This window comes from Aspergillus affinis, assembly GCF_023601865.1.
Source record: "Aspergillus affinis strain CMG 70 chromosome Unknown NODE_47_length_219368_cov_88_841667, whole genome shotgun sequence".
Taxonomy (NCBI): Eukaryota; Fungi; Ascomycota; class Eurotiomycetes; order Eurotiales; family Aspergillaceae; genus Aspergillus; species Aspergillus affinis.
Window position 1 is genome coordinate 154,979 of NW_026515828.1, and position 23,176 is coordinate 178,154.

Here is a 23,176-nt window from a genome sequence, read left to right on the forward strand (position 1 = left end):
TGCGCTGGCCGTGGTGTTTGATTTGGCGAGGTGACCGGACAAGCTTTGGCGAAAGTGGAGTCAGTGTAGATCGTTATGCCGGAAGAATGATTGAATTGCGTCCGTGTGGAACTGGCGCGTCTGGTTTCCGATTGGGGGGGGCTTTATTTTGTCATGTTGATTGAGGCGCAGATTTGATGTTCCTAATTTGAGTTAACAGGAGAAAGGGGGATAATGAGGGTGGCCAATTTTGTCATCTCGTAGAAAATGAATTATTAAACTAATTTAGGCATCACAGTATCATTAAGGTAATAGTTCTCATCGGGTATAATGAAGGATGGGTAGAAAGAGATTTGGAAAATATAAGAAAAAAAAAAAAAAAAAAAAAAAAAAAAAGAAAAGAAAAGAGAGTGAAGGGTAGAGGAAATCGAGGCAATTTACTCAAACAAAGGCAATGTCCACAAAGAAATATCAAGAAAGATTGTATCAGTACCGTATCATCCCACATTATCATCGCTTACTCGCTTCTCCGCTCTCGTTGGTGCTCCTCAGGGTGGGCTGGCTCATGTGAGATCTCAATCGTCGTTTCTTGATACACACCCTGGCCCATGTCGACCAGCTCCATATCGCCCTTCCGAACAATGTCTTCGGTAGAATCATCACGGTCGTCGTTTACCGTATCATTGATACTCTGTAGTCCACGACGAAAGCGAGACCCGACACGGAACCGTTTGTTGTCTCTCGTCGCGGTAGTAATATGCGTTTGGTACGCGTTCGAGTTGGAGTAGGGGTACATCTTGTCCGAAGTGCTAATTTCCGTCTCGAGCAGAAGGTGTCGACGGGTCAGAGTGTAGACGAGCACGTCGACCAAACCAGAAAGCGCCATCAGAGACCCAGCAACAGCGAAGTATGTGCGACTCTGGATGATATGCCGGGCAGTAGACATACGTCCGGCTGCCAAGGGAAGAGAAAGAACAAGGTATACCAGAGGATAGATAACCATGTAAATAACCACTCGATTCAGGCGTTTCAGATTTTCCTGGTGATTTTGCCGAAGCATCGCAGCCTGCTTCATACGACGTTGTAGATAGAAGAACATAATTCCGTAGAGGACAATAGTTCCGAATTCAGCGATGAAAATCCACAAGTAGTGCGCCCAGAGGCGGGCCGTCTCATGTTCTCGACTAATCCAGCACTGTGATAAATGGATAATGTTAGCAGAGGGTTCTATGAACACTTGGTCCCTGAATTTCACTTACCCATCCGGCTTCAGAGATGACAAAAGTATTGGAGGTAAACTTTCCAACGGGAATCAATCCCAACAGTATGATGAAGGCCCAGAGTCCGACGACGCAAGTAACGAAGACGCCGTATGGTAATTGTCGGCCTCGTAAGACGACCGCACCAGTATGCATTGCAATTGCCAGGACGAATAATCCACTCCCGGGGTCGGCGATCTGAATCCACCAACCTTGAAGTACACAGGCGGCGCTGGGATAGGAGACAGCCCCTTTCGAAACCCAGTGAAGACATATCAAGAATGCCGTAGCCTGCTGTACATCCACCAAGAGCAGATTGTAAATAAGCACGACATACTGGTTCTCCGCAAGGGGTCGCTTGTAGTATTTCCGCCAAAAGATGAACCGGTAGGTAAGAAAACTTATCAGACCAAGTGTTGAAACAAAAGAGAGGATGGCGATCACCCCCATAGCAATGAAGCCCGCCCTATCGCTGCTACTCAGTGACTGAGAGCCGGAACTATCCTCGCGACGCGCGAGATGTGAAGCACCAGCATCCTCGCTGTAGAGCATGTGCAACATTCGCGCTAGGCCGACCATTGCTCATTGCTTGGTGGGTGTCGCTATATGAGATACTGTCGTGAACAAGAGGTCGGTCGATGGTAACGAAAGAGCACTTGAATGGTTGGCAAGGACAAAGCTCCATCGCCAATGGTGTCAACCCATAATTAAAGTCTTGTGTCGTCCCTGCCAAGAGATTTCCAGGAAGCTTTTTTCACACAAACTCGCTTGAAAAGGGGAGCACATTCTGGTTGATGTATGGGGCATTCCAAAGTTTATGGACTGACGATCCCACTGGTAGGTGGGATGCATAGTCCGTCGACGACGGGCTTGTGGATGCTGCGTGGCTTGGTACATATTCCGCACGAGATCCTCGATCACGCTCCACACCCGCAGGAATCGTTCCGGCGCTGTGCGCCGATTAAAATGCCCACGCATCAGCTCAAGGTTCCAGCTCTAGTATAGAATTGCCGATCTTCCAATGGTTTGATCCTGGTAAGAACTCGTGCATCACTGAATCATGAGTCTGACATACTCTGTACTCCGGAGTAGGCTGGCGAGCCTTTCACTCGTAAATAACTGCGATTTCAGAGGTAACCCACCCATGTGGATATCTCTATAAGTACCGGTGGAGAATCCATCGCCTTCCGCGAAGCTAGGCTGTCAGAGCGAGATTATTGGAGCTCGACTTATTCGCCACGCTCTAATTCGGATTTCACATTTAGCACGCCTTAGCGCGAAGACAGGTGGTGCTTGATGTAGTTATGCCGGATAAACCCCCTACTCCGGAGTACGGAGTAAACCACTGGCCACCGTGGATGAGGTATAGGTTGTCTAGGCGCAGATCGACTCGCAAATGCCGTTTGTCCGTCCTTTGAGGCTTCGACGATCTAACGGAGTATGGTTTTCGAATGGCCGGAGACATGCCGCGGAGAAGGAACAATGAGGTTATTGAGTTGCACTAACGTTTAGTGTCTATTAGTGGTATCGTAATGTGAGGCGATTTACAAGAAGAGCTGTAGTCGGTAGTTGGATGTTACGTACCTGCGCCATCCATGGTACGAGATGGAGAAGCGGGAAGGATGAGAATGCCGAGATACGAGGAAGAAGTTGGATAGTTAAGAAGGGGCCAAGGAAGTGGTGACTAACAAGGTTGGGGTTGGGGTGGAAGTCCTGAGGCCACCTCCGACCGTGTTTGCTTTCCTTTCAAACAGACACCGCCATGTCTTCCCCCATCGCCGATATCTTTTTTGGCCATTACACCCAATCGCCTTTATACTTCCATCAAGACTTACTGACAGTTTGACAGTGTACGCTATCACTTGGCTCCGGGGGCTACTGTACAACGCACGGGGATATTCAGGAGCACCGACTCTCAGGAGAAACTAGGTCGCCATGGAACCATGATCGCCAAGGGTTTCCAGTCATTCTATAGCGAGATATCTGCTAAGGTAGGATTCAAAACGATTAAGGTTGACGCTGGGCAAATAGTGCATGCACAAGCGTTCTCTAGACCGTTTCCCAATCGGGCAGACTGGATTGGCCCGACTCGCTAGTTCCACAGATCATGGTGATCTCTATATGGGTAAACTTTGCCCTCGCCAGTCGCTATTATGATCAGGCCACATGCAAATCGACCGTCTCATCGGGAGAACCGAGATGTTGGGACGAATTGTTCATGGGGTCAGTCTTCTCGATACTATTCAGACCTCAGAATCCCAGTCGGAGGATTCTGGAAAGTCTAGAAATATCAGTCATTTTCTGAACAGCAGCCATGGTCGACATTCCTGCGTCTTATTGCTATTTGGATAATATCTTGCGGAGGTTTCTGTCCATCTTTCAGATGTTCTTTCGATCGAGTCCCATTCCAGAGATCTCCTTGCATATTATGCGGACCCATCTTAGCGCTGATCGACAAGTAGCTCCGGAGGATTCTCCAATAGCAGGATTGCACTCTGCAAGTCCACTCAGATTTCTCTACCTCCACTTCAATTACTTCATGTTTACCACTAGAGTAGACATAAACGAAATTCTTTGGCGGATCGCTCCTCACGTATCCATGAATCCAAGCTGTGTTTTCCTTTGACATAGAGCATGTGGTGGGAAAAGAGGGAAGATGAGTATGTAGGCTTACTCGTGAAGGTGGAATCTGTGGATTCCAACTGCGTCTATCTTTGAGCTACGACTTATCAATCATGGAATCCAGGCAACGGTGCTAATGTGGACCATTATGGAGATCAATGAAGTGGAATCTAGGTATCTGGTTTCGATTTCATAATGGATACCTAGGAGAGCTTGGGCAAGCTGGAGGCGGGTTTGTTGGAGAGGAGTGACAACAGCATAGTGAATTCCGGGTAATATTATAGGTAGGCTGGGAAATGAACAGGACGCTGCATGGGTGGTTGAACGCGAGCAAAAGATTTTCAGATCAACCGAGAGAAATCTCTGACTACAGTCTTGTACTTCTATAGAACATCATGATAGCCAGGTATGATGTGGCCCTTGTAGGCAGACATGATATCATTTGTACTTGTCTGACTTTTGTTGGGACTACTTGCTATCTTTCTCTCTTCCGCTCTTTTCATCCTTGTCATCGCGCTCGCTGTTTGGCTTGTCTATCCAACGTCAGTGAAGCCTATTCTGTGTCACAATGATACCAGAAGGGGGGAAAGAAGACACACCTTGATCGGTGTCACCTTGGCAGTAGGTGATGGCTGTGGCCGGGAATTCCTGGTCTCTAACCCAGCCGCCACTAGAGTCGTGATACTTCATATAATCTCTTGGGACGTCTTGGAACCGCACACGCGGGCGCCTGGCGAGTTCGATCAGCGCAGTAGACACGTCAGCGGGGACGTCATAGTTGACGGCGAACACATGTCCATCAATGATGACGTTGTCTATCTCAGCCCATGGGTCGTACTTGACCTCGTATTTCAGGTACTCTGCGGGGATATCGGCGAATTTGGCATCGTTGACAGAGAGATCGTGCATGCGGTAGCGTACCTCGTCTGGCACATTGTCATCAAATTCGAAACGGTGGCCATCGATCCTGCAACGCTCAACGCCGTCACCCGGGTGGTAGGATTGTTCGGATTCATCGATAGGTGCTGTTTCCGAAGCCATGACTATTTTCGGGCCAAGATGTTGAAAAGATGCAGTGGGAGGTTAAAGGAGCGGGGCTGAGGGAATATGTGACGAAGTGTCAAGGTGAGCGAGAAGCAACAACCGAGGTTTTATAAGCCACCCTGGACGAATATTAGCTCCTTCTACGATGGGACCGCGTTGTGTAACATGAGCATTCTAGGAAACCAAATGTAAGTCTCACTCATATCGAAATTCTACTTCGTCCTGCGTACGCCATGTGGTTCTCGATCGAATGGAGATATTCGGTGAAGCTCCTGCGGTAGATAACCTGCAACGAGCCCTTCGGGAGAACGTGTTTCCAGGTCAGTGGCCGTTGAATTCACTCGCTAAGAAAGCTATGGAGCTACGCATTGGTCACCTGCTAATCATTCCGGTGCTTGGGATATCCTAGTTACCCTCACCCTCGCCTCTAAATCGCTGAAACTTCGTACGACCGAAACATCCCTATGAGCGGTACAGTACATATAAACATGCAAATATATGCGGATGCCTTGTGTGACAAAAATGATGCAGGCTGAAGTCAACGTCATCGGACTAGGTATGGCCCCCCAAGAGGAACAAACAGATAGGATAAAAAGCCTGCTCCCTCAGTTGAATCTGACCTAGAAACAGACCGACGAGAGCCCTCTGGATACATCCTTGAGAATCCACTTGCAAGTCCTTGCCCATAACCATCCTCAGCACCAACTTATCCACACAATGCACTGGAACGTACCTTTCATCATCTTAGCATCTCTGCTGTCCCCTTTCATTTCTGCCGTGACCATCGAACACTATCGAACCGGAACATGCAAGGGCAACCACCTCACTTGCATTGGAATCCGCGAGTTCCAATGCTGCAACTTCAAGCCAAATAGCCAGTCTGTTGACTCCTCTGCCCTATTTCGCGGCTTGCCACGATTCGCTATTGGAAACGTTTGCCACGCAAGAGGAAGTAACGATTGCGGATCGGTGCAGAGATCCGTGAGGGGACTGAATCAATGTGCCGAATTGGCCAATGCTCGGGGTTCCTTTTGGTTTTTTAATTGGCAGCAAAATCGTCAATTTTTCCAAAGCCAGGAGAATGTCAATGTTAGCTTTGTCAACGAAATTATGGATCACCGGGTCAACGAAATTATGGATTACCGGGACAACGTAACTCTGGCTTACCAGTTCAACAGGACCGTCCAGCCAGACTTGGTGAACATCGAAGGCCATGCATTTCCACTTTATTGGGGCACTCCTGAGAACGTCACTGTTGCCTTGATGGAGATATTTGAGAATGATGGAACTTATGAGGATATTCCAGAGGAGGCGAGGCGCTGGGAAATTAGAGAGGAAATGAGATACGAAGACGCGTACGAAGACGCGTACGAATACGCGGACGAAGATGCAAACGAGAATGCAAACGAGAATACAAACGGAGATGCAGATGGTGATGCAGACGGAGGAGCGGACGGAGGAACAGAGTGAGACCGAGCATGTGCGGCAAGACACAGAGAGAATCGAGGCGATGGCTGGATTTGGAGGAGGTCGAGGGATAATGCCGCTCATGGAAATTCGTAAAGTCCCAGAACCACACGCTAGGTCGCACCGACTGGATCCAGAAGTTTTTTCGAGATGGGAACTTGGGTATTTATTAAGGGAATATCTCTGGCTGGTCAATGGGTTTGTCATTATTGTATGCGACGCTCCAGAATGCCTCTTCTTCCTACCCTACATACCGTCATGTTCATATAATTTGGCTCAATTCAAGCGTATTATTCGCATTAAACAAAACACTGCTTCCTACCATAAAAAGATTTGGGCGTGCCTTGAATCATACGGTAGCAGATAAGAGATTGGCAAGCAACAAGGGCGATACGAGCAATTTCAGCAGACTGCTGTATTTTCAGTAGGCAACGGCATAATTCATGTCTTTCGTCTTAAACCTACCATACAACAATCACGAGCACGAGCCAAAACAAAAGTCCGGTGCCCAAAAATAAATCACGCACCAGCCTAAAAATCCAAGTTGGCGAAATATGGGTCTCTCTCTCTTTCTGATAAGATGGAAAGGAAAAGAAAGGGGGAGAGATCCCTGGGTTTGGACGGTTGGAGAAAAATATCAACTTGTATGAACGGGGCTACGCCCGATATGCCAGGCAAAATAATTCCAAATGAGTCGGGTATGACAGGCTAGCGTTTTGAACTGGTGAACTCTGAACCATGTACAGATGAAACCGTGAAACACTAAGCTGGCGGACGGAGCTCCATCTTAACGGCCGTCACCAAGACCATGAATCCAGAACGCGTCACTGCGGGCAGATGATCCTTTCCGGTTGAAGCGGCAGCGCAGGGACTTCATAGTTCATACACAGGAGTAAGTTCATGCCTGTTGGCATCGCCTGGCTTCGCTTTAGATCCAGCGGAAAATGCCCGGCCCTTGCGCTACTTCTTGACGCCGTCCCCACCTAATCCTTCCATAGCATGATAACCCTACCCGCTGGCAGCGTCGAAGGAGTTATGGATAGGCCGATCAACGGGCAGGTTCATTCGCTTATAAGACGGCATCGCTCGTCCTTCTACAGAGGTGTGCATGCATCCAGTCGTTCATCGTTTTCGTTCTTTCTGTTTCGTTCATTCATTCATTCCTTCCCTTTCTTTGATCAATTGTTCTTCGTTTCTTCGCGATGCGTTCTATCGTCTTGTCCTCTGCTCTGGCAGCAGGCCTCGCACAGGCCTACACTGTGACAAATGTTGACATGTTCATGGTCAAGAACATCGACCCTCTGGTTTTTCCTGGCGAATATACCAGCCACATGCACAGCTTCTTCGGCTCGGACGCTGTCACGGCTCGTACCAACTCGTCCGCGGAGCTGCAGAAGGGCTGCTCGACTGCCCGGAACCCCAATGACTTCTCAGCCTACTGTAAGTCGTCTTGTCGAGTCTGTCGTCATTGCTAATCCTTAAACTGAATCCAGGGGTCCCTACTCTCTACCACGTGGACGGATCGAACTATACCGCGCTCGAACCCTTCCGATTCAGCGCTTACTACCAGGAGCTCGACAGCGCCGAGATCCCCATCCCCCAGGACCTGAAGCTTCTCGCAGGCAACGCCACCGCCACATCCCAGGAGGGTGTGCCCGGCGACGCGGGCATCCAATGGTTTTGCGACGGCGAGAGCCTTGAGGTAGGCAAAGACGACGCGGCCTTCCCGAGCAAAACTTGCATGTACCACCTGCAGGGGCTGCTCCTGTTCCCGGACTGCGCCAACCCCAAGACACTCGAATACGCCTACTCGGCCAACCCGGACTGGGTTGAGAATTACGGAGAGAACCGTTGTCCGATCGGCATGTCTCGCATCCCTCGTCTTCGCTACTCCATCCGATATGACCTGCGCAATGTCCTCCCCAACGGCTGGTCCGGCACTCCTCCGCTGGAATTCGCCTGCGGTTCGCCCTACTGCTCTCACGGTGACTTCATCAACGGATGGCTCCCCGCGGCTGCCGAGAACATGATCAAGGAGGCGGCCTCTAACGACCGCGACTATGCTCAAGTCTCTGGCCCCAACGGAGCGGGCGACCAAGGCTCTCTGTGCGATGCCGAGGACGCTAAGGACAGCGACCCGTCCCACGGATCTAGCAACTACTGGGAGAGCGTCAAGATGATGACCATGAGCAAGAAATCGTCCGGTTTGACCGGCGCGATGAAACGGCACTTGGCTCGCCACCGAGCCCAAGGTTTCTAGGTCTGGGTTAGGATTAGTCTCTGCGAATCTTCGTGAGGCATTTAGGTGTCAGTTTCTATACTATCTTTCTTCCGCTGTGCGCACGACTTCAGCTCTAGTCACTCGTTTATAAAAATGTCGCGGCCCGTTGAGAATCATTATAGATAATTAAGCTAATCGTTATCATCCACGGCAAGTGGAAAACCATATCAATTTTTGACGTATCGGTTGAATACCTTCCAGAATAGACCTTCACAAAAAAACCAAAAAACAATAACCCGAAAAAACTAGACAAAAGACCAAAACAAAAACCTTGAACTGACGTCTGACCGACAACGGATAAATTATAGCGACCTGAAACGGAACCAGGGGCAGCGAACCTAAGCGAAGGCGCTAACGACACAGCTCAGCGGGTGACTGACGAATTGGGACTCCTGGTTACCGCATCGGGAAAGGGTCCAATATAATTTAGATTAAACTATTGGCAGCGCGCCGTTCTAGAAAAGATCGTCGCCGCTCTGACGACACCCTACGGAGTACGGAGCGCTCCGGTCTCTCTGAAGATGTTTGTTGCGCTCTCCGGAGTGGCCCTCTGTGGTAGTTTCGGCCGATACTAGATTGTTGGTGAAGATCATGGCCTAAGTTGGTCTCTACTAATCTTCACTTCAAGGGGCGTTAATTCTTTTCGATGTTGGCCGTTGGTAAGCCTCAAAAGTGACTACTCCGTAGGGGTGAATATGGAATGGTGCTCTGGCTTGACATTACGATATTTAAATCCTGCAACTCGGAATCAACGTAAGGCAAAGACACCGGAGCAGATCAAAGCATGGTTTCTTTCTATTATGGGGTGTATGTCGACTCTCTGATACTCCCTTGCTGTCCTCTAAATGCTGTTGCTTGATGTTTACCATTGATGGCCTTGGAACCGTTACGGCTGTACTTTGCCCTAGCCCTAAGGGGATAGTAGGCATGCGGATCAATTCAGACCAATCACCATACTACTCGACTCCCAAGCAGCTATACGCAGGCTACAACATGCAAGACCTGGACCAGGTCAGGCAATAGCTGCTGACATACGCACTACCGCCCAGGACCTGCTATCTAGGGGCCGTGATCCGATAATTCAATGGGTCCCAGGACATGCAGGTATAGAAGGAAACGAAAGAGCAGATCAAGCAGCAAAACAAGCTGCAACACGAACACCGGGACTAGGCTGCGGAGAGATCTCACATGCATCTATTCGCAGAACCCGTACAGAGGCGTTAAGAATAAACAGACAACACTAGCTAGAACATAGCCTGAACCGTGGACTACAATCGACTCAGAAAAACTATAAGTCTGGGAGAGGCTGGCAACTGGATCTTATAGCAGCAACAGCTACTAAGGGCCTAGCTAGCCGATACTTCCAGATGAAGGTAGGACATGCAGCTATCGGCTCATATCTACACCGCATAAAATCTCGGGAAAGAGTGACCTGCCAAAACTGCCAAGCTCCTGGGGAGACAGTCTCTCATATACTAGTTAGCTACAGGCAATGGCGACGGCAATGAGAGGCACTATATACAGCTCTAGATAGAGCGGGAATAGCAAGGCCTTCTGTACAAGAAAACTACCCGGAAAGCAGGCTCTTTGGGGAGTCTAAAACCACTAAAGCCCTACTGGACTTTATAGCTAATACAGACGTGGTCCTTCCCGGAGGTCAATACCAGAAGGATCAACACAGAGCGGAGAGACAATGAAAAGGGCCTAGAAGCTCTAGAGGAGGCTGAACGGACCGGAGAAGGCTAACAGGAAGGGTGGCCTGGGCACATCTAGGCGTCACCCACCCTGCTAGAATCCTAAGGAGAGCAAACAAGCTCAAAAGCCCTGCGCAAGAAGGCGGTATGGGGCGAGGAAAAGGAACAGAATGTATACAAACGAGGGAATAGCCCTAGGAACTGATAGAGGCCTGAGGCCTAGCCTCAGGCCGATGACACACGGTCTGCCATAGCCCTAGGGGCTCGGTATGGACAATAAACTTGATTAGATAATAATAATAATAATAATAATAGTAGGCATGCGGCCACTTTGCATATGCTACCTTCCGTTGTTAGAATCTTACTTGATGTTTCTTTACTACCATTTGCATTGCGTCAGATAGCTCGCGTCTGGCATAAGCTTCTGTTGCTTCCAGTGAAAAACATACTTAGTCGACCGCTTCACTAGGTCGACTACATCGGGGCCATAGTTCCCGGCTTCCTTCACGCTCCGACGACTCCTGGAAATTGGAGCCATTCCGTTACGGCGGAGGCTCATTCGGCGAGTTCTGCCAGGATCTTGACGACTCCCTTGAGAAGCGGTGGGCAAGCTCACCTCGTCCGTCTCAAGAACCTGTCACCGACACTTGTGACGCTTCCCCTCACGCTGTTGCAGACATGGGAAAAAGGGGGATTGACTACGTCGCGAGACCTGTCCCCCCAGGACAGGTCACAATCCCTCCGGTCAGAGACAAGGAGGTTTCCGAGGACTCGATCTGTGTACCCTTTGGCACTCAGGAGTGGATCAGGACGATGCAGTCTTGCACACGGTCGTGCGACGATACGCGGGCCAAGTGGTCTAAACTAAAGCCGGATCACTGGTGGCAACCAGGCAAAAGTCGACCCAAGGAGAGCAGCTCCAGCTTAATGCGTCGTTGAACAAGAATACGTTCCGACTGGTCTGCCTCAAAATGCAGGAGATGCGCCTGCCCCTGCTGCCCGAATGGGAGGAATAGTTGCCGCCCCTACAGGGGGCCGGCCGGGTCCTGTAGCAGCACCATGGATAAACGCAGTTGTACTAATCAACTTCAACAAGGGGGGTAGATAAACAGATGACCTGTGTATGTAAATACATAGGAAGTGTGGGGATGTCTCGTCACGTGTAGTAAGCTATAGATCACCCACTCCAAGTCTCGTCACTAACAGTCATCTTTTATCCTAGACCATTTTCAGTTGGCTCTGCGTTCCCCTCCTGATCCTTAATATCGAGGGAATATAAAATCAGATTAGCGTATGCCATGCATCTAGAGTGACAACGAGAAAATGGAAATCGCGGACTTGATTGCGGCTCAATGGCCTTAAAAGCCGCGCGGGCGAAATAAATCGACGATTGATCCCACTGTCATCAAGGTTCGAACTTGCCAAAGATGTTCGAGACACGCAATGGAAAGCTGGACAATTTCACATCCCCGAGCATATATGCGCCTCACAAAACTCGGGACCTCCTTCCACAGAGGTTGGATTCCGTTTCCGGATTGAGGGCGGGTCCGTCAACAGGAGCTCAGATCCAGATTTTCCGCCCCAACGGTACTAATTCACCCCTAGAGGCGAGTTATAGGCCATTGACTACAATCTTGTCATGTCTAACGTGCATCTTGCGTTTAGATCGTTTTTCCTGCCCCTGCGCCTAATCCCCTAGGCCCTCAAATCTTACGTGTTTTCCGTGAAGACTTTTATTCTCCTGGAACGGTACCAGCGGACCGAAATCCTCAAGATCATTGGGATCTGAGTTTAGACAACTTGCGAAGAATACTGATCGTGAACATGGGTACGGCTGGGTTCCGGCTGTTGTATAGTCGCCACGCAAAAGAGTTCTCGGTAACCAGAACCAACTTGTGTTCACTCCATCTTTCGAAATATACCCTTGCCACGTCATATTACAGATTTTACAACGAAAGGAGTTTCGACGAACGATGTGGTCAAGGAGAAAGGCAAGAACGCTGCTTCTGATCTGGAAAGTTATCATCTTGGCGATAGGCCTCCACACTACGGTGTAATGGAATCGGCTTGGGACTCGAGTACAACGCAAAGCTTCTCAGCATGGCTAATAGACAACTCCTCTGGTATGTGAGACGAATGTCCACAAATTATTCAATGAATAATTACACCCCTGTCAGACTTGTTTTCAGAATCAAGCGGCGGTGGATTGATTACAACGGCGACGAAGGAATTGAAGACGTGCAAAGAAATTGAAGACCGTGGTCACCCCCAAAAGCAAATTACTGTGTTTTCAAATAACGCAAACCTTCAGAAGAAAGGCCCGTCCCTATATGTTCTTCATTTACTTAATTGGGCCAATTTGCGTCACGCAAGACTGTGGCAGACAAGATCCAAGGCTTAGTTACCTGTCAAGCCCGACTCACCTCGCCACCGCGCTCATTGCGATATTTGTGGAGTGGGACAGGCTCGAGAGACGATGGGACGTCCGCTTCCAACTAGACATTCGCCGGGGGCCAAAGCGTCGGATCGAGTGGGTTGGGGGATATTTTCAGGCCCGAAGAGACCAACCAGTTGAGGCGTATTGGGGCGAGTAAGTAACGCTATCTTCACCTCCGATGGTCCACGCGTCGTTGGAACGACAACACCATGGCAGGGACGGATGGTACAGTACTAATGTGAGCAGCGTATTTCCATCATATCATGGCCTGGAGAGCCCAATCCACGAATCCGTTCCGTGTGTTGCCTGCGACCGTTGAGCTGACAGGACGGCAATAGGACGATTGCGAACATTTTTGCGGGCTTGCTGATCGATAGTGCGGATGGAGACGAGAACGACCACGAGAATAACGAAGCACATGACGACGATGCTGACGACAGGAAGGAGAAATTCATTCTCCACAATTGGAGAGTCTCAGACCACTCTTGCATATGCTACCCATCTAGAGTGGGAACTAGCAAAAGAAGTTGCGGAGTTTATTGCTGGCCAACAGCATTGCGTGGCGTTTATTCTCCTGTGCAAAACCACCATCCTAGTTTTGTTGAAGTTCACAGTTGCCTAAGGCCAGAATGAATGACAAAAAGGTCTTTGATATCGAGCACTGGGCTCTGATAGAAGGGAACAGCGTTTGCATATGTTTCAGGCTTCCTGGTAAGCCGATCGGCAAGAATATCAAATGCCATGGTGTTTGTCCGGAATGAAATCGATGACTTGCCCTATACACCAGGGACGCTTTTCCACATCACAACTCAGGGCGTGGTCCTTTACGCAAGATTCGCCGTCGAAGTTAACGGGTGTCGGCGAATTTGAGGTGGACGGCTACTCCCCGAGGTGTCAATATGCTGCAAAGAGACAAGTGGATGCGATAAATCGGCTGTGCGAACCAGAGGTACAACGTGCCCGATTTTTGACTCTGGCACTCAACCCGAAATACCACCTGCGGGGAGTAACCAATTACGTTGACCCCTTGGCATCTCCCGGAATTTTAATGAAGAGATCAAAGAAGTTATCGTAAAAAGCCTTTGATGCTCAAAGCAGCCACCTGGTCTATTGCACAGCGCCCATGTTTGACAAAATGGGCGACAAGCTTTCCAGGTGAACCTCCGACAATTCAAAGATATTTTGGAACAGGAAAAAAACACTCACCCTTATCGCACTCGCTTCAATAAACGTGTCGCTGGGTCTTCATGTCATGATGACAGCGCCAACCCATTTCGTAGCCGATTCTATTTGTGGAGGAGTATGTACAGAACCGGAAGTCGAGGTCGCGGACGAACTTGCAATCACTCAGGGTCTACCACCCTGTGTCGGAGAGCGGGGCGTTTAGCTGCGCCTTTCGAACCCAGAGCAAGTCCATCGAAGGCTTTGATGTGGATGCGGTGAGGTGATATCTAAGAGTCATCACATATAGGCCATCCGAACGAGGGTATCACCGTGGAGCCAACCAGCAAAACTTACCCCCACAAGCACATTTTGCTAGAGGCCAAGGTGGTTGAAATAGTTTCTGCCTAGAACAAACCGTTGATGGGAAGGACCCCATCAGAAGAACAAATGGGGAATATCAACGGCGACTGGTTTGCGAGCATAGAAAGCGGTGAAATTATTCCCGAGGGCGATGAAGTTGACACACGTGTGCTTCTCCGTGACTATGCGGAGAAAGTTTGACAGACCGAATATTGACAGCTCGAACATAGGCTGCGGCATAACCGCATCTGGGTAATGGGTTGGTGGCTCCAGGGGTCGTAACATAGATCATTTCACGTCTCGGTTTAGCGAGAGAAGTCGAAGGACGGAATAGGTCTCGGGAATTACCATATTAGGCAATCGCATATCCAATGATAATGATTTCCAGTGATGAGAGCTAAGCCTAAAATGGCAATTTCCCAACCAATGAACAGTCTCATCTCCCTTTTTCGGACGGAGAAGGCATTGGAGATTCAAAATAACCTATTGTCTTGTTTTGCGTAGGGCTATAAATATCGGGATCTTCTCATATAAACCAAATACAAGTTCATTCCTTCACTTCATTCTTTACCAGCTATATTTTGTTCCCACTCTTGACGCATTTGAAAAACCATCGCTGCGCTATGGTGCGCGGACATGATAATGCGTTTGAAGGACCAGGAGTATACCCCTCTGGCATCAAATTAACCTTTATCTTTGTGGCTCTCTGCTTGACTGTTTTCTTGGTCGCTCTGGTTTGTGCTGCATACTTACTCCACCTCTGTCACTCTTCGAGAAGGCCATACAGGATAGCTAATACGAATGCATTAAAAGGACCAAACTATCATTGCTACCGCCATCCCGACCATCACGTCCCAATTTCACAGCGTCGAAGATATTGGATGGTACGGCAGTGCATTTCTCCTCACGACCTGCAGCTTCCAACTTCTTTTCGGGAAGCTCTATACCTTGCTATCCCTAAAATGGACTTTTATTGGTGCCGTGTTGATCTTCGAAGCCGGCTCTGTCATCTGTGGCGCGAGCCCCAACTCTGTCGCCCTCATAATCGGACGAGCCATTGCCGGAATTGGAGGCGCGGGCATCTTCTCCGGCGCATTGATCATCATTGCCAAGTCGGTCCCCCTAGCGAAGAGACCTGCTTTTACAGGAATCATTGGCGCTATATGGGGTATAGCGAGCGTGGTAGGCCCCTTGCTAGGGGGTGCTTTTACAAGTCAGTTCCTTTTTTTCCCACACTTACTTCGTATCAAATTTGGTGCTAACGTCAGCTATCATTCTAGCTCATGTCTCGTGGCGTTGGTGCTTCTACAGTATGATACCCTTACCTCTTGATGTGATTGGCGTAGCACAAGCTGACTTAACCCCAGTTAATTTACCAATAGGCGCCATAGCCATTCCCTTCATACTTTTTTGCTTGCCTTCGCAGCCACCAGAAAAGCAGCTGAAGCAGGAAAGCTGGTCTGTGGTGTTAGGCCAGTTTGATCCCGTCGGAACGATCTTCTTCGTTGCAAGCATCATTTGTCTCTTAATCGCACTTCAGTGGGGAGGGAGCCAAGAACCTTGGAGCGATGGCCGCGAGATCGCATTGTTAACGGTATTCGGTGTACTGATTATCGCCTGGGCAGTAGCGCAATGGCGAGGCGGCGACAATGCTACGGTGCCGCTTCGTATTCTGCGGCAGCGCACGGTTGCGTTTTCGACCTTTTATATCTTCCTTGCGAGTGCGTCATTCGTTTTGCTGATTTATTATTTGCCGATTTGGTGAGCTCAGAAATATCCTCGCTACTTCCGGTGTAAACTTCTATTAATCATGAGGACATAACAGGTTTCAGGCAATAAAAGGCGATTCCGCAGACCAATCGGGCATTCATAACTTGCCAACGGTGTTGAGCGTTGGTAGGTACACCCCCTTTCCGACCCCCTCACTCAATTTTGGTGCAATGCAGCATCAACCGGAAGACTGAAGCGACTGACAAGGAATACAGTGGTATTTGCCATTGCAAGTGGACTAAGCGTCACTGTCGTGGGATACTATACCCCATTCATGATTGCAGGATCGATGGTAATGGCGATTGGTGCGGGCCTACTTCTCCTATTCGGAGTGGATATTCCCCTGTCGATGTGGTACGTGACTGCCAAAGCATACCATCCAGCGTTCCTTCGCTAACCCATACTAGGCTTGGATTTCAAATCGTCTTTGGCGCGGGCGCTGGTATTGGACTCGAACTACCGAATATTGCCGTTCAGACAGTCCTTCCCGAAGAGGACGTCTCCATCGGGACATCTTTGGTGGTCTTTGCTCGATCTCTTGGGGGCGCTATCTTCGTCTCTGTGGGCCAGAATATCTTCAGCAATCACATTGTCTCTGGCATGCTTGCCCGAGTTCCTGAATTGGACCCTTCCATTGTTCTTGAATCCGGAGCAACTGATCTACAGCAAACAGTTAGGCAAGCCACTTCGGGACAGGCCAATGTGGTAGCCCGTGTATTGGAGATCTACAATGAAGCCATCGTCCAAACATTTGTGGTTGCTTTGGTCTTAGCCTGTGTATCCATCATTGGTGCCTTGGGTGTGGAGTGGCGCACCGTGAAAAATTCTCCCAGGGGAATGGAGTCGGAACAAGTCGATTAAATGTAGGGGAAATGATTGGTCGCAGGACTTTGTGAAAGGGATTGTTTTGAGCTGTCGGCTGTCGGGAATTAATCTATTGAAGGCAGTAGAGCCAGCGTGGAGAACAATATCAATAGATTGGAGGAGGGGCTTAAGAATCTCTCTGCTCTCAGAAGTACCACGCCCGAATAGTAGTCTGTCACACCCCGACCGGCGATGAACTAATCAAGCATGTCAATGTTGAAGAATTCCCAGAACCAAGTATCAGATGCCACTGCAGGTCCAGATATTCCAAAGCTAGTATCCTCACTGTGCGTGACAGGATGGAACGGAGGTATAGCAGGTTGGATAAGCTCATCCAATTGGCACACAGGTCCATCAAGCGGTCTAGAATTGCCTGGAGTTGACTTATTTTCTGGCGCCTGAATAGCAGTAGAGGAGCCGCTGGGAGCCACCGCTGGTATCGGAGAAGCAGTGTTCAATTGCCCGTTGCCGGTCTTGGTTGGAATGCTGCTCATTGTTGGATCTTTATCTGCTTTAGATGGCCTTTTGAACTGCTCTATCAGTTGAGGCATGATCAGGAATGCTCTACTCAAAGCACTGCGTTCGTCCTCCGTTATGAGGCACTTTGAAGTGACGACCAGCTGCTCAAGGTACGCTTCCAGGCGCAACTTGTCAGCATGAATAAAGTCGCTAACTCCTTTTTCGAATGTCGTGATTGCTTTGTGTATCTTCATCAGTAGTATGACTGCGTATATCACGCGACCACCATAAATATGAGGTGGTAAAGTAAGCATTTCGGAAACGGAGAACTCAAGGAAAATATCCAGCAGTCCTTGTGACGCCATTATTATAGCGCGGATCATTGACAGATTAGAGGAACCTTGCATGTCAATGAAGCTACAAGTCTTCAAAGACTTCGCAGAAAAGGGGGCCTTGAACTCGTCGATGTTGTTGTTGACGTGTAAAGCCAGCTCATGCATGTACAGTGAGCTGGCAAGCCTGCCGAATTCAAAAAGAGCTAATCCATAGAAGTTTGTCAACCCTCTATACCTAAGCTCATCAGGTGTTCGGTTTCCAAAAACATACATCTTTCCAAATGATGAAATTGGCCGAGAGCTAGCCAGTCGATTCGAGTCTGAATGGTTTGAATTATCGACATTGTCTTCGGACTTGGCGCAGATACTGCTTTAACAGGATTGCTCAAGCATAGCTCTTGATCTATAATATGACAAAGAAGCTCCGTTGTTACAAGCTTGCAAAGGAAGGCATCTGTAGGTGATGCATTGTCTCGTTGCAAGTCGAAAATGTAGTCGTCGAGCTTTGCGAAACAGGGGGTTGGATTGGGACGTCTCAAAATCAAAGAAAGACTAGGAGTCGGTCAAACCCAGTAGTGGCTGGAGCTGTGAAGCCATAATTACATACCTTGCGGATAGAAGAAAACAGCTAAGCCAGGCTCGCTGCGCCTCCACACGACTCCATTTGTCTTGAGCACTACTAGCCAGTCTGAGATTGTCCAGTCCAAGATCCATAGCCATAGTTGTGGAGATGGAAGCCAGCTGATTCTGAATCATTTGTGTGTAGGTATCAGGTGCTCTATACCAGAACGACACGACCTGGAGCGCTTGAACAAGTTCGAGCGATTTCTCACCTCGAACAATAGCAGTGTCTGCTAAACAACCTCTGACTTCGAGTGCCAATTCTCTCTGCTTAGCAAGCGGGCAGTATCCAGCACAGGCAACGCTAAGTATGGATAGAAACAGCAAAGGCTTGGCATTTCGCACATGCACAGGCGTTGTCCCGGGCGGAAACACGACAATGGGGCATTTCGGAGCAAATTTTGTTACATACTGAATAAATACTTGTTCAGCTATCTCAGGAGTAAGGATAGAGTCAATCTTATTGTCAAGCTGCTTGGTCCAAATGCGAGATGATGGACTAGAAGCTGTCACAATCAATCAGCTGTGTTTTCTCAGGACAAAAGGACGACAAGCTTTAGAGACTCACGTAGATTGGTTTCGGTAAATCCCACCGAAAAGGCCGTAGATGGGTCCGTCTCCGAGTTGAAATCAATGCCAAGAGCCCCTTCTTCAGACGGACCGTCAGAGCCTTTCCCCGAATGCTCGACAGGAGATGGTCGGGCTGAATTATACCCAATACACTCCTTATTCTGCCGCAGGCACCGGCGGCATTTATCCTTGGCTGTAGTAGGAGACTTTTCGCACCTAGTTTTGGAGATTTTGCACTCAATACAGGCGGATCCGCGCCGTAATTGGCGCCATTGTCTGTTTTTAGGTCAGACGTGCTTGGAGTTCATGATCTCATCTGGCTGACGGATTCCCAACCTTCTGCTACAACGAGCCGTAAGATCAACTCTAGGAGCGCCCAGGTCATGTTCGCGAATTTTCCCTGCATGACTTGCTGAAGGCGTAATAGGTAGTCTCTCATTAGAAGATGCTTGGCCGCGAAATCTCCTGGGTGAATCGTGCTGCACATCGCCCTTTTGCCGCCTGGAGGACGGTTGGGACACAGCAGCAGCTATTGGGACTGGGGCGGAGCGTTCACTAGTGTTTTCCAGCCTGAACTTGAGGAAAGCCATTACGGGCTCATATGGTCGTTGAATGCTGTTGGAAAAGTACTTCGTCTTGTGTTGCATTCAATCGTTGTCAGGCAGCAGATAATCCTAGTCACCGCCGAGTCCCCGACTGTGGCCGCGGAAGATGACTAAACCGCTTATATCATCGCCTTGCTTGACCGGACCGATCATGCAACCGATCAATATGAACCATATGATTTATGACGATCCTGAAGCCCCTGAAATTGCATAAATATCGGCTTCTTTATCGTGTAGTTAGAAAGAATTAAGACCTTCATTCATTTAAATGTGACTTTCCATCTCTCTCGCCAGCTGTAGTCCCTGGTAGACTCCTAGGAGCTCTGCATCAAAGACTTCTTGTCCTGTCGATTAAGTAGTTGCTGTACCCTTTCTAGCCGGTCTTTCTGGCCCTGCCACCAGATCTCTACCCCATATAGAGCTACTGACAGCACTGCGGCTAGCTGGATCCTGCGTACTAGGCCTGGGGTAAGCCCTGTCTGCGACACAGAGACTGCACCTGGGTTTCCGCTGTGCGGGCCTTCCGTAGGCACGTATTGTAGTAGAATTTTAGATTAATGCCTGCGTCCAGCCATAAACCTAGCTACCGGGTAGCTTCTTGGTTGAATGAGACCCGGTGTCCCTCGACCACTACGCGGGCTCGCTGAGTCTGGACCCTGAGTTCCTGGGCTCATTTTCAGGTGAAGAGGACCGCCTCTGTTTTCTATGCGTCGAACTGGACTTTATGCATCTGGCCCTAGCTGATCGCTATCTCTGCTGCCTGCTGTAACGTTTCGCACGTTTCTCTTACCGAATACGCTGGGGCTAGAACACCTATATCACCTGCAAATGATAAGGCCTGAACCCCTGGCACTGGTGTCTCTATAGCCTCAAAAACCTCGCTGAGATAGATGATGAAGAGGATTGGGGACACTGGTGATCCCTGGGGGACACCTGAATTGATAGGCTGTTCCGAGCACTGAATATTATCGATAACTAGCTGAACCCTTCGGTAAGTTAGAAAGGATTGTACTTAGCGTATCAGGTCCCTATCTAGATTAAGCTCCATCCTCCGGGCTATCAGTCTGGCCGTGTTAGCATGACCAAACGCTCCTTTTATATCGAGAAAGAGGGCTCCCATTAGCTGTTTCAGGCCCCACGCCTCATGCGTTCAATGTATCAGACAGGCCTTGGCGTCTACAGCACTTCGGCCCTTTCTGGATCCCATTTGACCCGGGTGTAGGCCCTGGGTGATTTCACAATGATTAGCGATAGCTTCTGCTGCCACCTTTTCTACTACCTTTCCTCGGCAGTTGAGTAGGCTGATTACCCGATAAGCCTTGACTTTTGTACAGTCTGGCTTATTCGGCTTCCGTAGCAGAATACCTTTAGCTATTTTCCATGTCTCTGGATGGACGCCTAGCCTGAAGCACTGCCTTACCAGAGCTATTAGCTGGGGACTGTCCCAGTTCCATAGTAGTCGTAGAGTTCTAAAATTCAGCTTATCGATACCAGGGGTCTTTTGAATAGCTTGATGAAGCAGTGCCGCTTGATAGCCTGACTTCGGACACGATATCGCGGGCATCATTCGCGGCACACATTTGCTAATTTCAACAAACAACAACGCGGGCGACGGGTTGATAGCATCTAACTTCGGACATGATGCTGCGGGCATCATTGTTATTAGGGATGAAGATTTCAAAGAATTCGAGACCAACTCATGGATCCCTGTCTCTAAGCTCGCCACTGCTCTAAGAATCATGGGGGTAGTCAGTTATGGAGATGGCTACCAGCTACAACCAACAGTTATGTCGGGACACGAAGAACAATCCAACGAGTTTAGCCTCCAGTTGAGAACATCACATCCAGACAGACTTCTGAAGCTTAATTACCCTCCCGTTAAACTGACAGGGCAGTTTCGATTCAGAAATTGCTTCATCGAGTGGGTAAACCATACAGCCTACAATAGAGAGCTGCGCAGCAAGCCAAGCGTGGATAAAATCATCATCCTCTCCTCTCACCCCCTACCTCTACTTCATCCACCATGCCGACTAAGGCCATTTTACTGGCTGAAAACGCCGCTCTGCACAATGAGAATCTGTTTCTTCATAACAATGTTCAAAGTGGACATGAATTTTTGAACCGCAATACAGGAGACGCTTAACCTCAACGTCCTGCGTTTATTGTCGACCTTTTTTACATACATTGTAATAATCATCGAAAGCTCATCATGTGAAATCGGGGAATCCTCTAATTCTCGACATAACAACGCTCACTGACGGTTCTGTTTCGAGATAGCCAAGGCCAACTACGCACACGGAGACTATCAGGGAAAGGACATTACCATTGTGACTCATTACACCGCACAGGTTGTCAGAATAGGACAGAGCCTTTACAGGATGGTTCACAGGTCGAAGACGAAGGACGATCTTGCCCTGGTACGTGGCTGTACAATCCGACCACGAGACACTCGAGATGCCAGAGGGGGGTTCCTGGTCATAACTGGCAGCTGCGCATAGGGACCTCATGCCGGGACCGGCAAGTCCCTCAAGATTGACAAACAGATACTCAACAGTCCCACATGCATTTCCCGCAGCTATCCCTCTCAGAGGAATGCCGCCATTGTCGGAGGCCTTGATCGGCAAAACAAAACACACTGACCCCACGGTGGTCACGGATTTGAACTGCTTGTTCGGAAAGAACCATGCAACCGGGGATTTCTCCCATGGATCAAATGCCAAATGTAGCAACGGCTAATTCAATGCAGAGATGGAATCAATGCTCATGACATACTATTGGGTCATCTCGGAGGCCAACCAGGCATCAGACCTTGAGTTGCCAACTGCGATAAAAGATCAAATGTCTGTTTGACCCGAATGACGGTTGTGGTAATTGGTTTATTACGAATCTTTTATCGAATTCGACCACCCTGTTTCAACCTGTGCTGCTAAAAATGGCCCGTTTCATCCATGTCTCTCACGTCATTTACGCCTGACGTCCGCCAAAATGACTACCATGGCAAGACTTCAGGCGGAGACTGACAATTTACGCGCTCGCATCCACTACTTGAACGAATAACTCCAGATCGTCCAACACGCTCTCTTGGAGGCGGAGCAGGAGTTTGTCTTTGAAATGCACGTCAGCAATGAATTGAGAATCAGAGATTTACCTCCCTCCATTGATCTGGCTCGGTCACTTTTGTAAACGCGAACCCAACAGTTCTTTGATCCATACCTCCAGTGAATCTGATACGGAAGCTGATGACTCTCGCCACCCGGAATATTTCGAGGCACACGGTTTTCTTCCGGTATGGGCAAAGTAATCACTTGCATCATCTCAAAGCACATAGAGGAACACTTGGACGTCGATGGAGAACGCAGGACTGCAAGGGTCATCGGTCCTCTTAGAAATATAGCCTGGCTATCTGGGCTCGATTAACTCGTGGAAGCCATCGACAGCTCAGCTTATACTATCAAGGACAGCATCGAAGTGGTTCCGATCGGCACCTCCCTTACTGATGCGCTGGCGTTCCCCTACAATTAGAAGCCGGAGACCAGTGCGGTTATCTCGCAATCCACCATTCCGCGGTAGGTTTTCCAGAATCCTCGGACGAAATACTGGGCACTGACATGGTGGGGCTTTACAAGGCCGTTGTGAATGATGAAA

At 49.1% G+C, this 23,176-nt stretch overlaps 6 protein-coding genes across 6 annotated transcripts; 3 read left to right on the forward strand and 3 right to left on the reverse strand.

Moving 5' to 3' along the window:
* Positions 1 to 496: 496 nt before the first annotated feature.
* gprD lies at positions 497 to 1,817 on the reverse strand (the record flags this gene model as incomplete). The annotated part of the gene is made up of 2 exons (XM_053100613.1): positions 497 to 1,174; positions 1,239 to 1,817. The coding sequence occupies 2 exons, from the start codon at positions 1,815 to 1,817 to the stop codon at positions 497 to 499; spliced, it is 1,257 nt and encodes a 418-aa protein (XP_052955770.1).
* A 2,511-nt stretch (positions 1,818 to 4,328) lies between these two features.
* On the reverse strand, positions 4,329 to 4,901 carry KD926_007734 (uncharacterized protein; the record flags this gene model as incomplete). The annotated part of the gene is made up of 2 exons (XM_053100614.1): positions 4,329 to 4,393; positions 4,460 to 4,901. The coding sequence occupies 2 exons, from the start codon at positions 4,899 to 4,901 to the stop codon at positions 4,329 to 4,331; spliced, it is 507 nt and encodes a 168-aa protein (XP_052955771.1).
* A 720-nt stretch (positions 4,902 to 5,621) lies between these two features.
* On the forward strand, positions 5,622 to 6,374 carry KD926_007735 (uncharacterized protein; the record flags this gene model as incomplete). The annotated part of the gene is made up of 1 exon (XM_053100615.1): positions 5,622 to 6,374. The coding sequence occupies one exon, from the start codon at positions 5,622 to 5,624 to the stop codon at positions 6,372 to 6,374; it is 753 nt and encodes a 250-aa protein (XP_052955772.1).
* A 1,199-nt stretch (positions 6,375 to 7,573) lies between these two features.
* KD926_007736 (DUF1996 domain-containing protein) lies at positions 7,574 to 8,631 on the forward strand (the record flags this gene model as incomplete). Its single annotated transcript, XM_053100616.1, has 2 exons — positions 7,574 to 7,811; positions 7,865 to 8,631. The coding sequence occupies 2 exons, from the start codon at positions 7,574 to 7,576 to the stop codon at positions 8,629 to 8,631; spliced, it is 1,005 nt and encodes a 334-aa protein (XP_052955773.1).
* Positions 8,632 to 14,930: 6,299 nt separating this feature from the next.
* On the forward strand, positions 14,931 to 16,938 carry KD926_007737 (MDR family MFS transporter; the record flags this gene model as incomplete). Its single annotated transcript, XM_053100617.1, has 7 exons — positions 14,931 to 15,041; positions 15,121 to 15,520; positions 15,588 to 15,617; positions 15,675 to 16,068; positions 16,133 to 16,203; positions 16,293 to 16,431; positions 16,485 to 16,938. The coding sequence occupies 7 exons, from the start codon at positions 14,931 to 14,933 to the stop codon at positions 16,936 to 16,938; spliced, it is 1,599 nt and encodes a 532-aa protein (XP_052955774.1).
* A 200-nt stretch (positions 16,939 to 17,138) lies between these two features.
* On the reverse strand, positions 17,139 to 19,516 carry KD926_007738 (uncharacterized protein; the record flags this gene model as incomplete). The annotated part of the gene is made up of 5 exons (XM_053100618.1): positions 17,139 to 17,938; positions 18,007 to 18,287; positions 18,343 to 18,862; positions 18,925 to 19,202; positions 19,263 to 19,516. 5 exons carry the CDS (start codon positions 19,514 to 19,516, stop codon positions 17,139 to 17,141), a joined length of 2,133 nt encoding a protein of 710 aa, XP_052955775.1.
* Between the last annotated feature and the right edge of the window lie 3,660 nt (positions 19,517 to 23,176).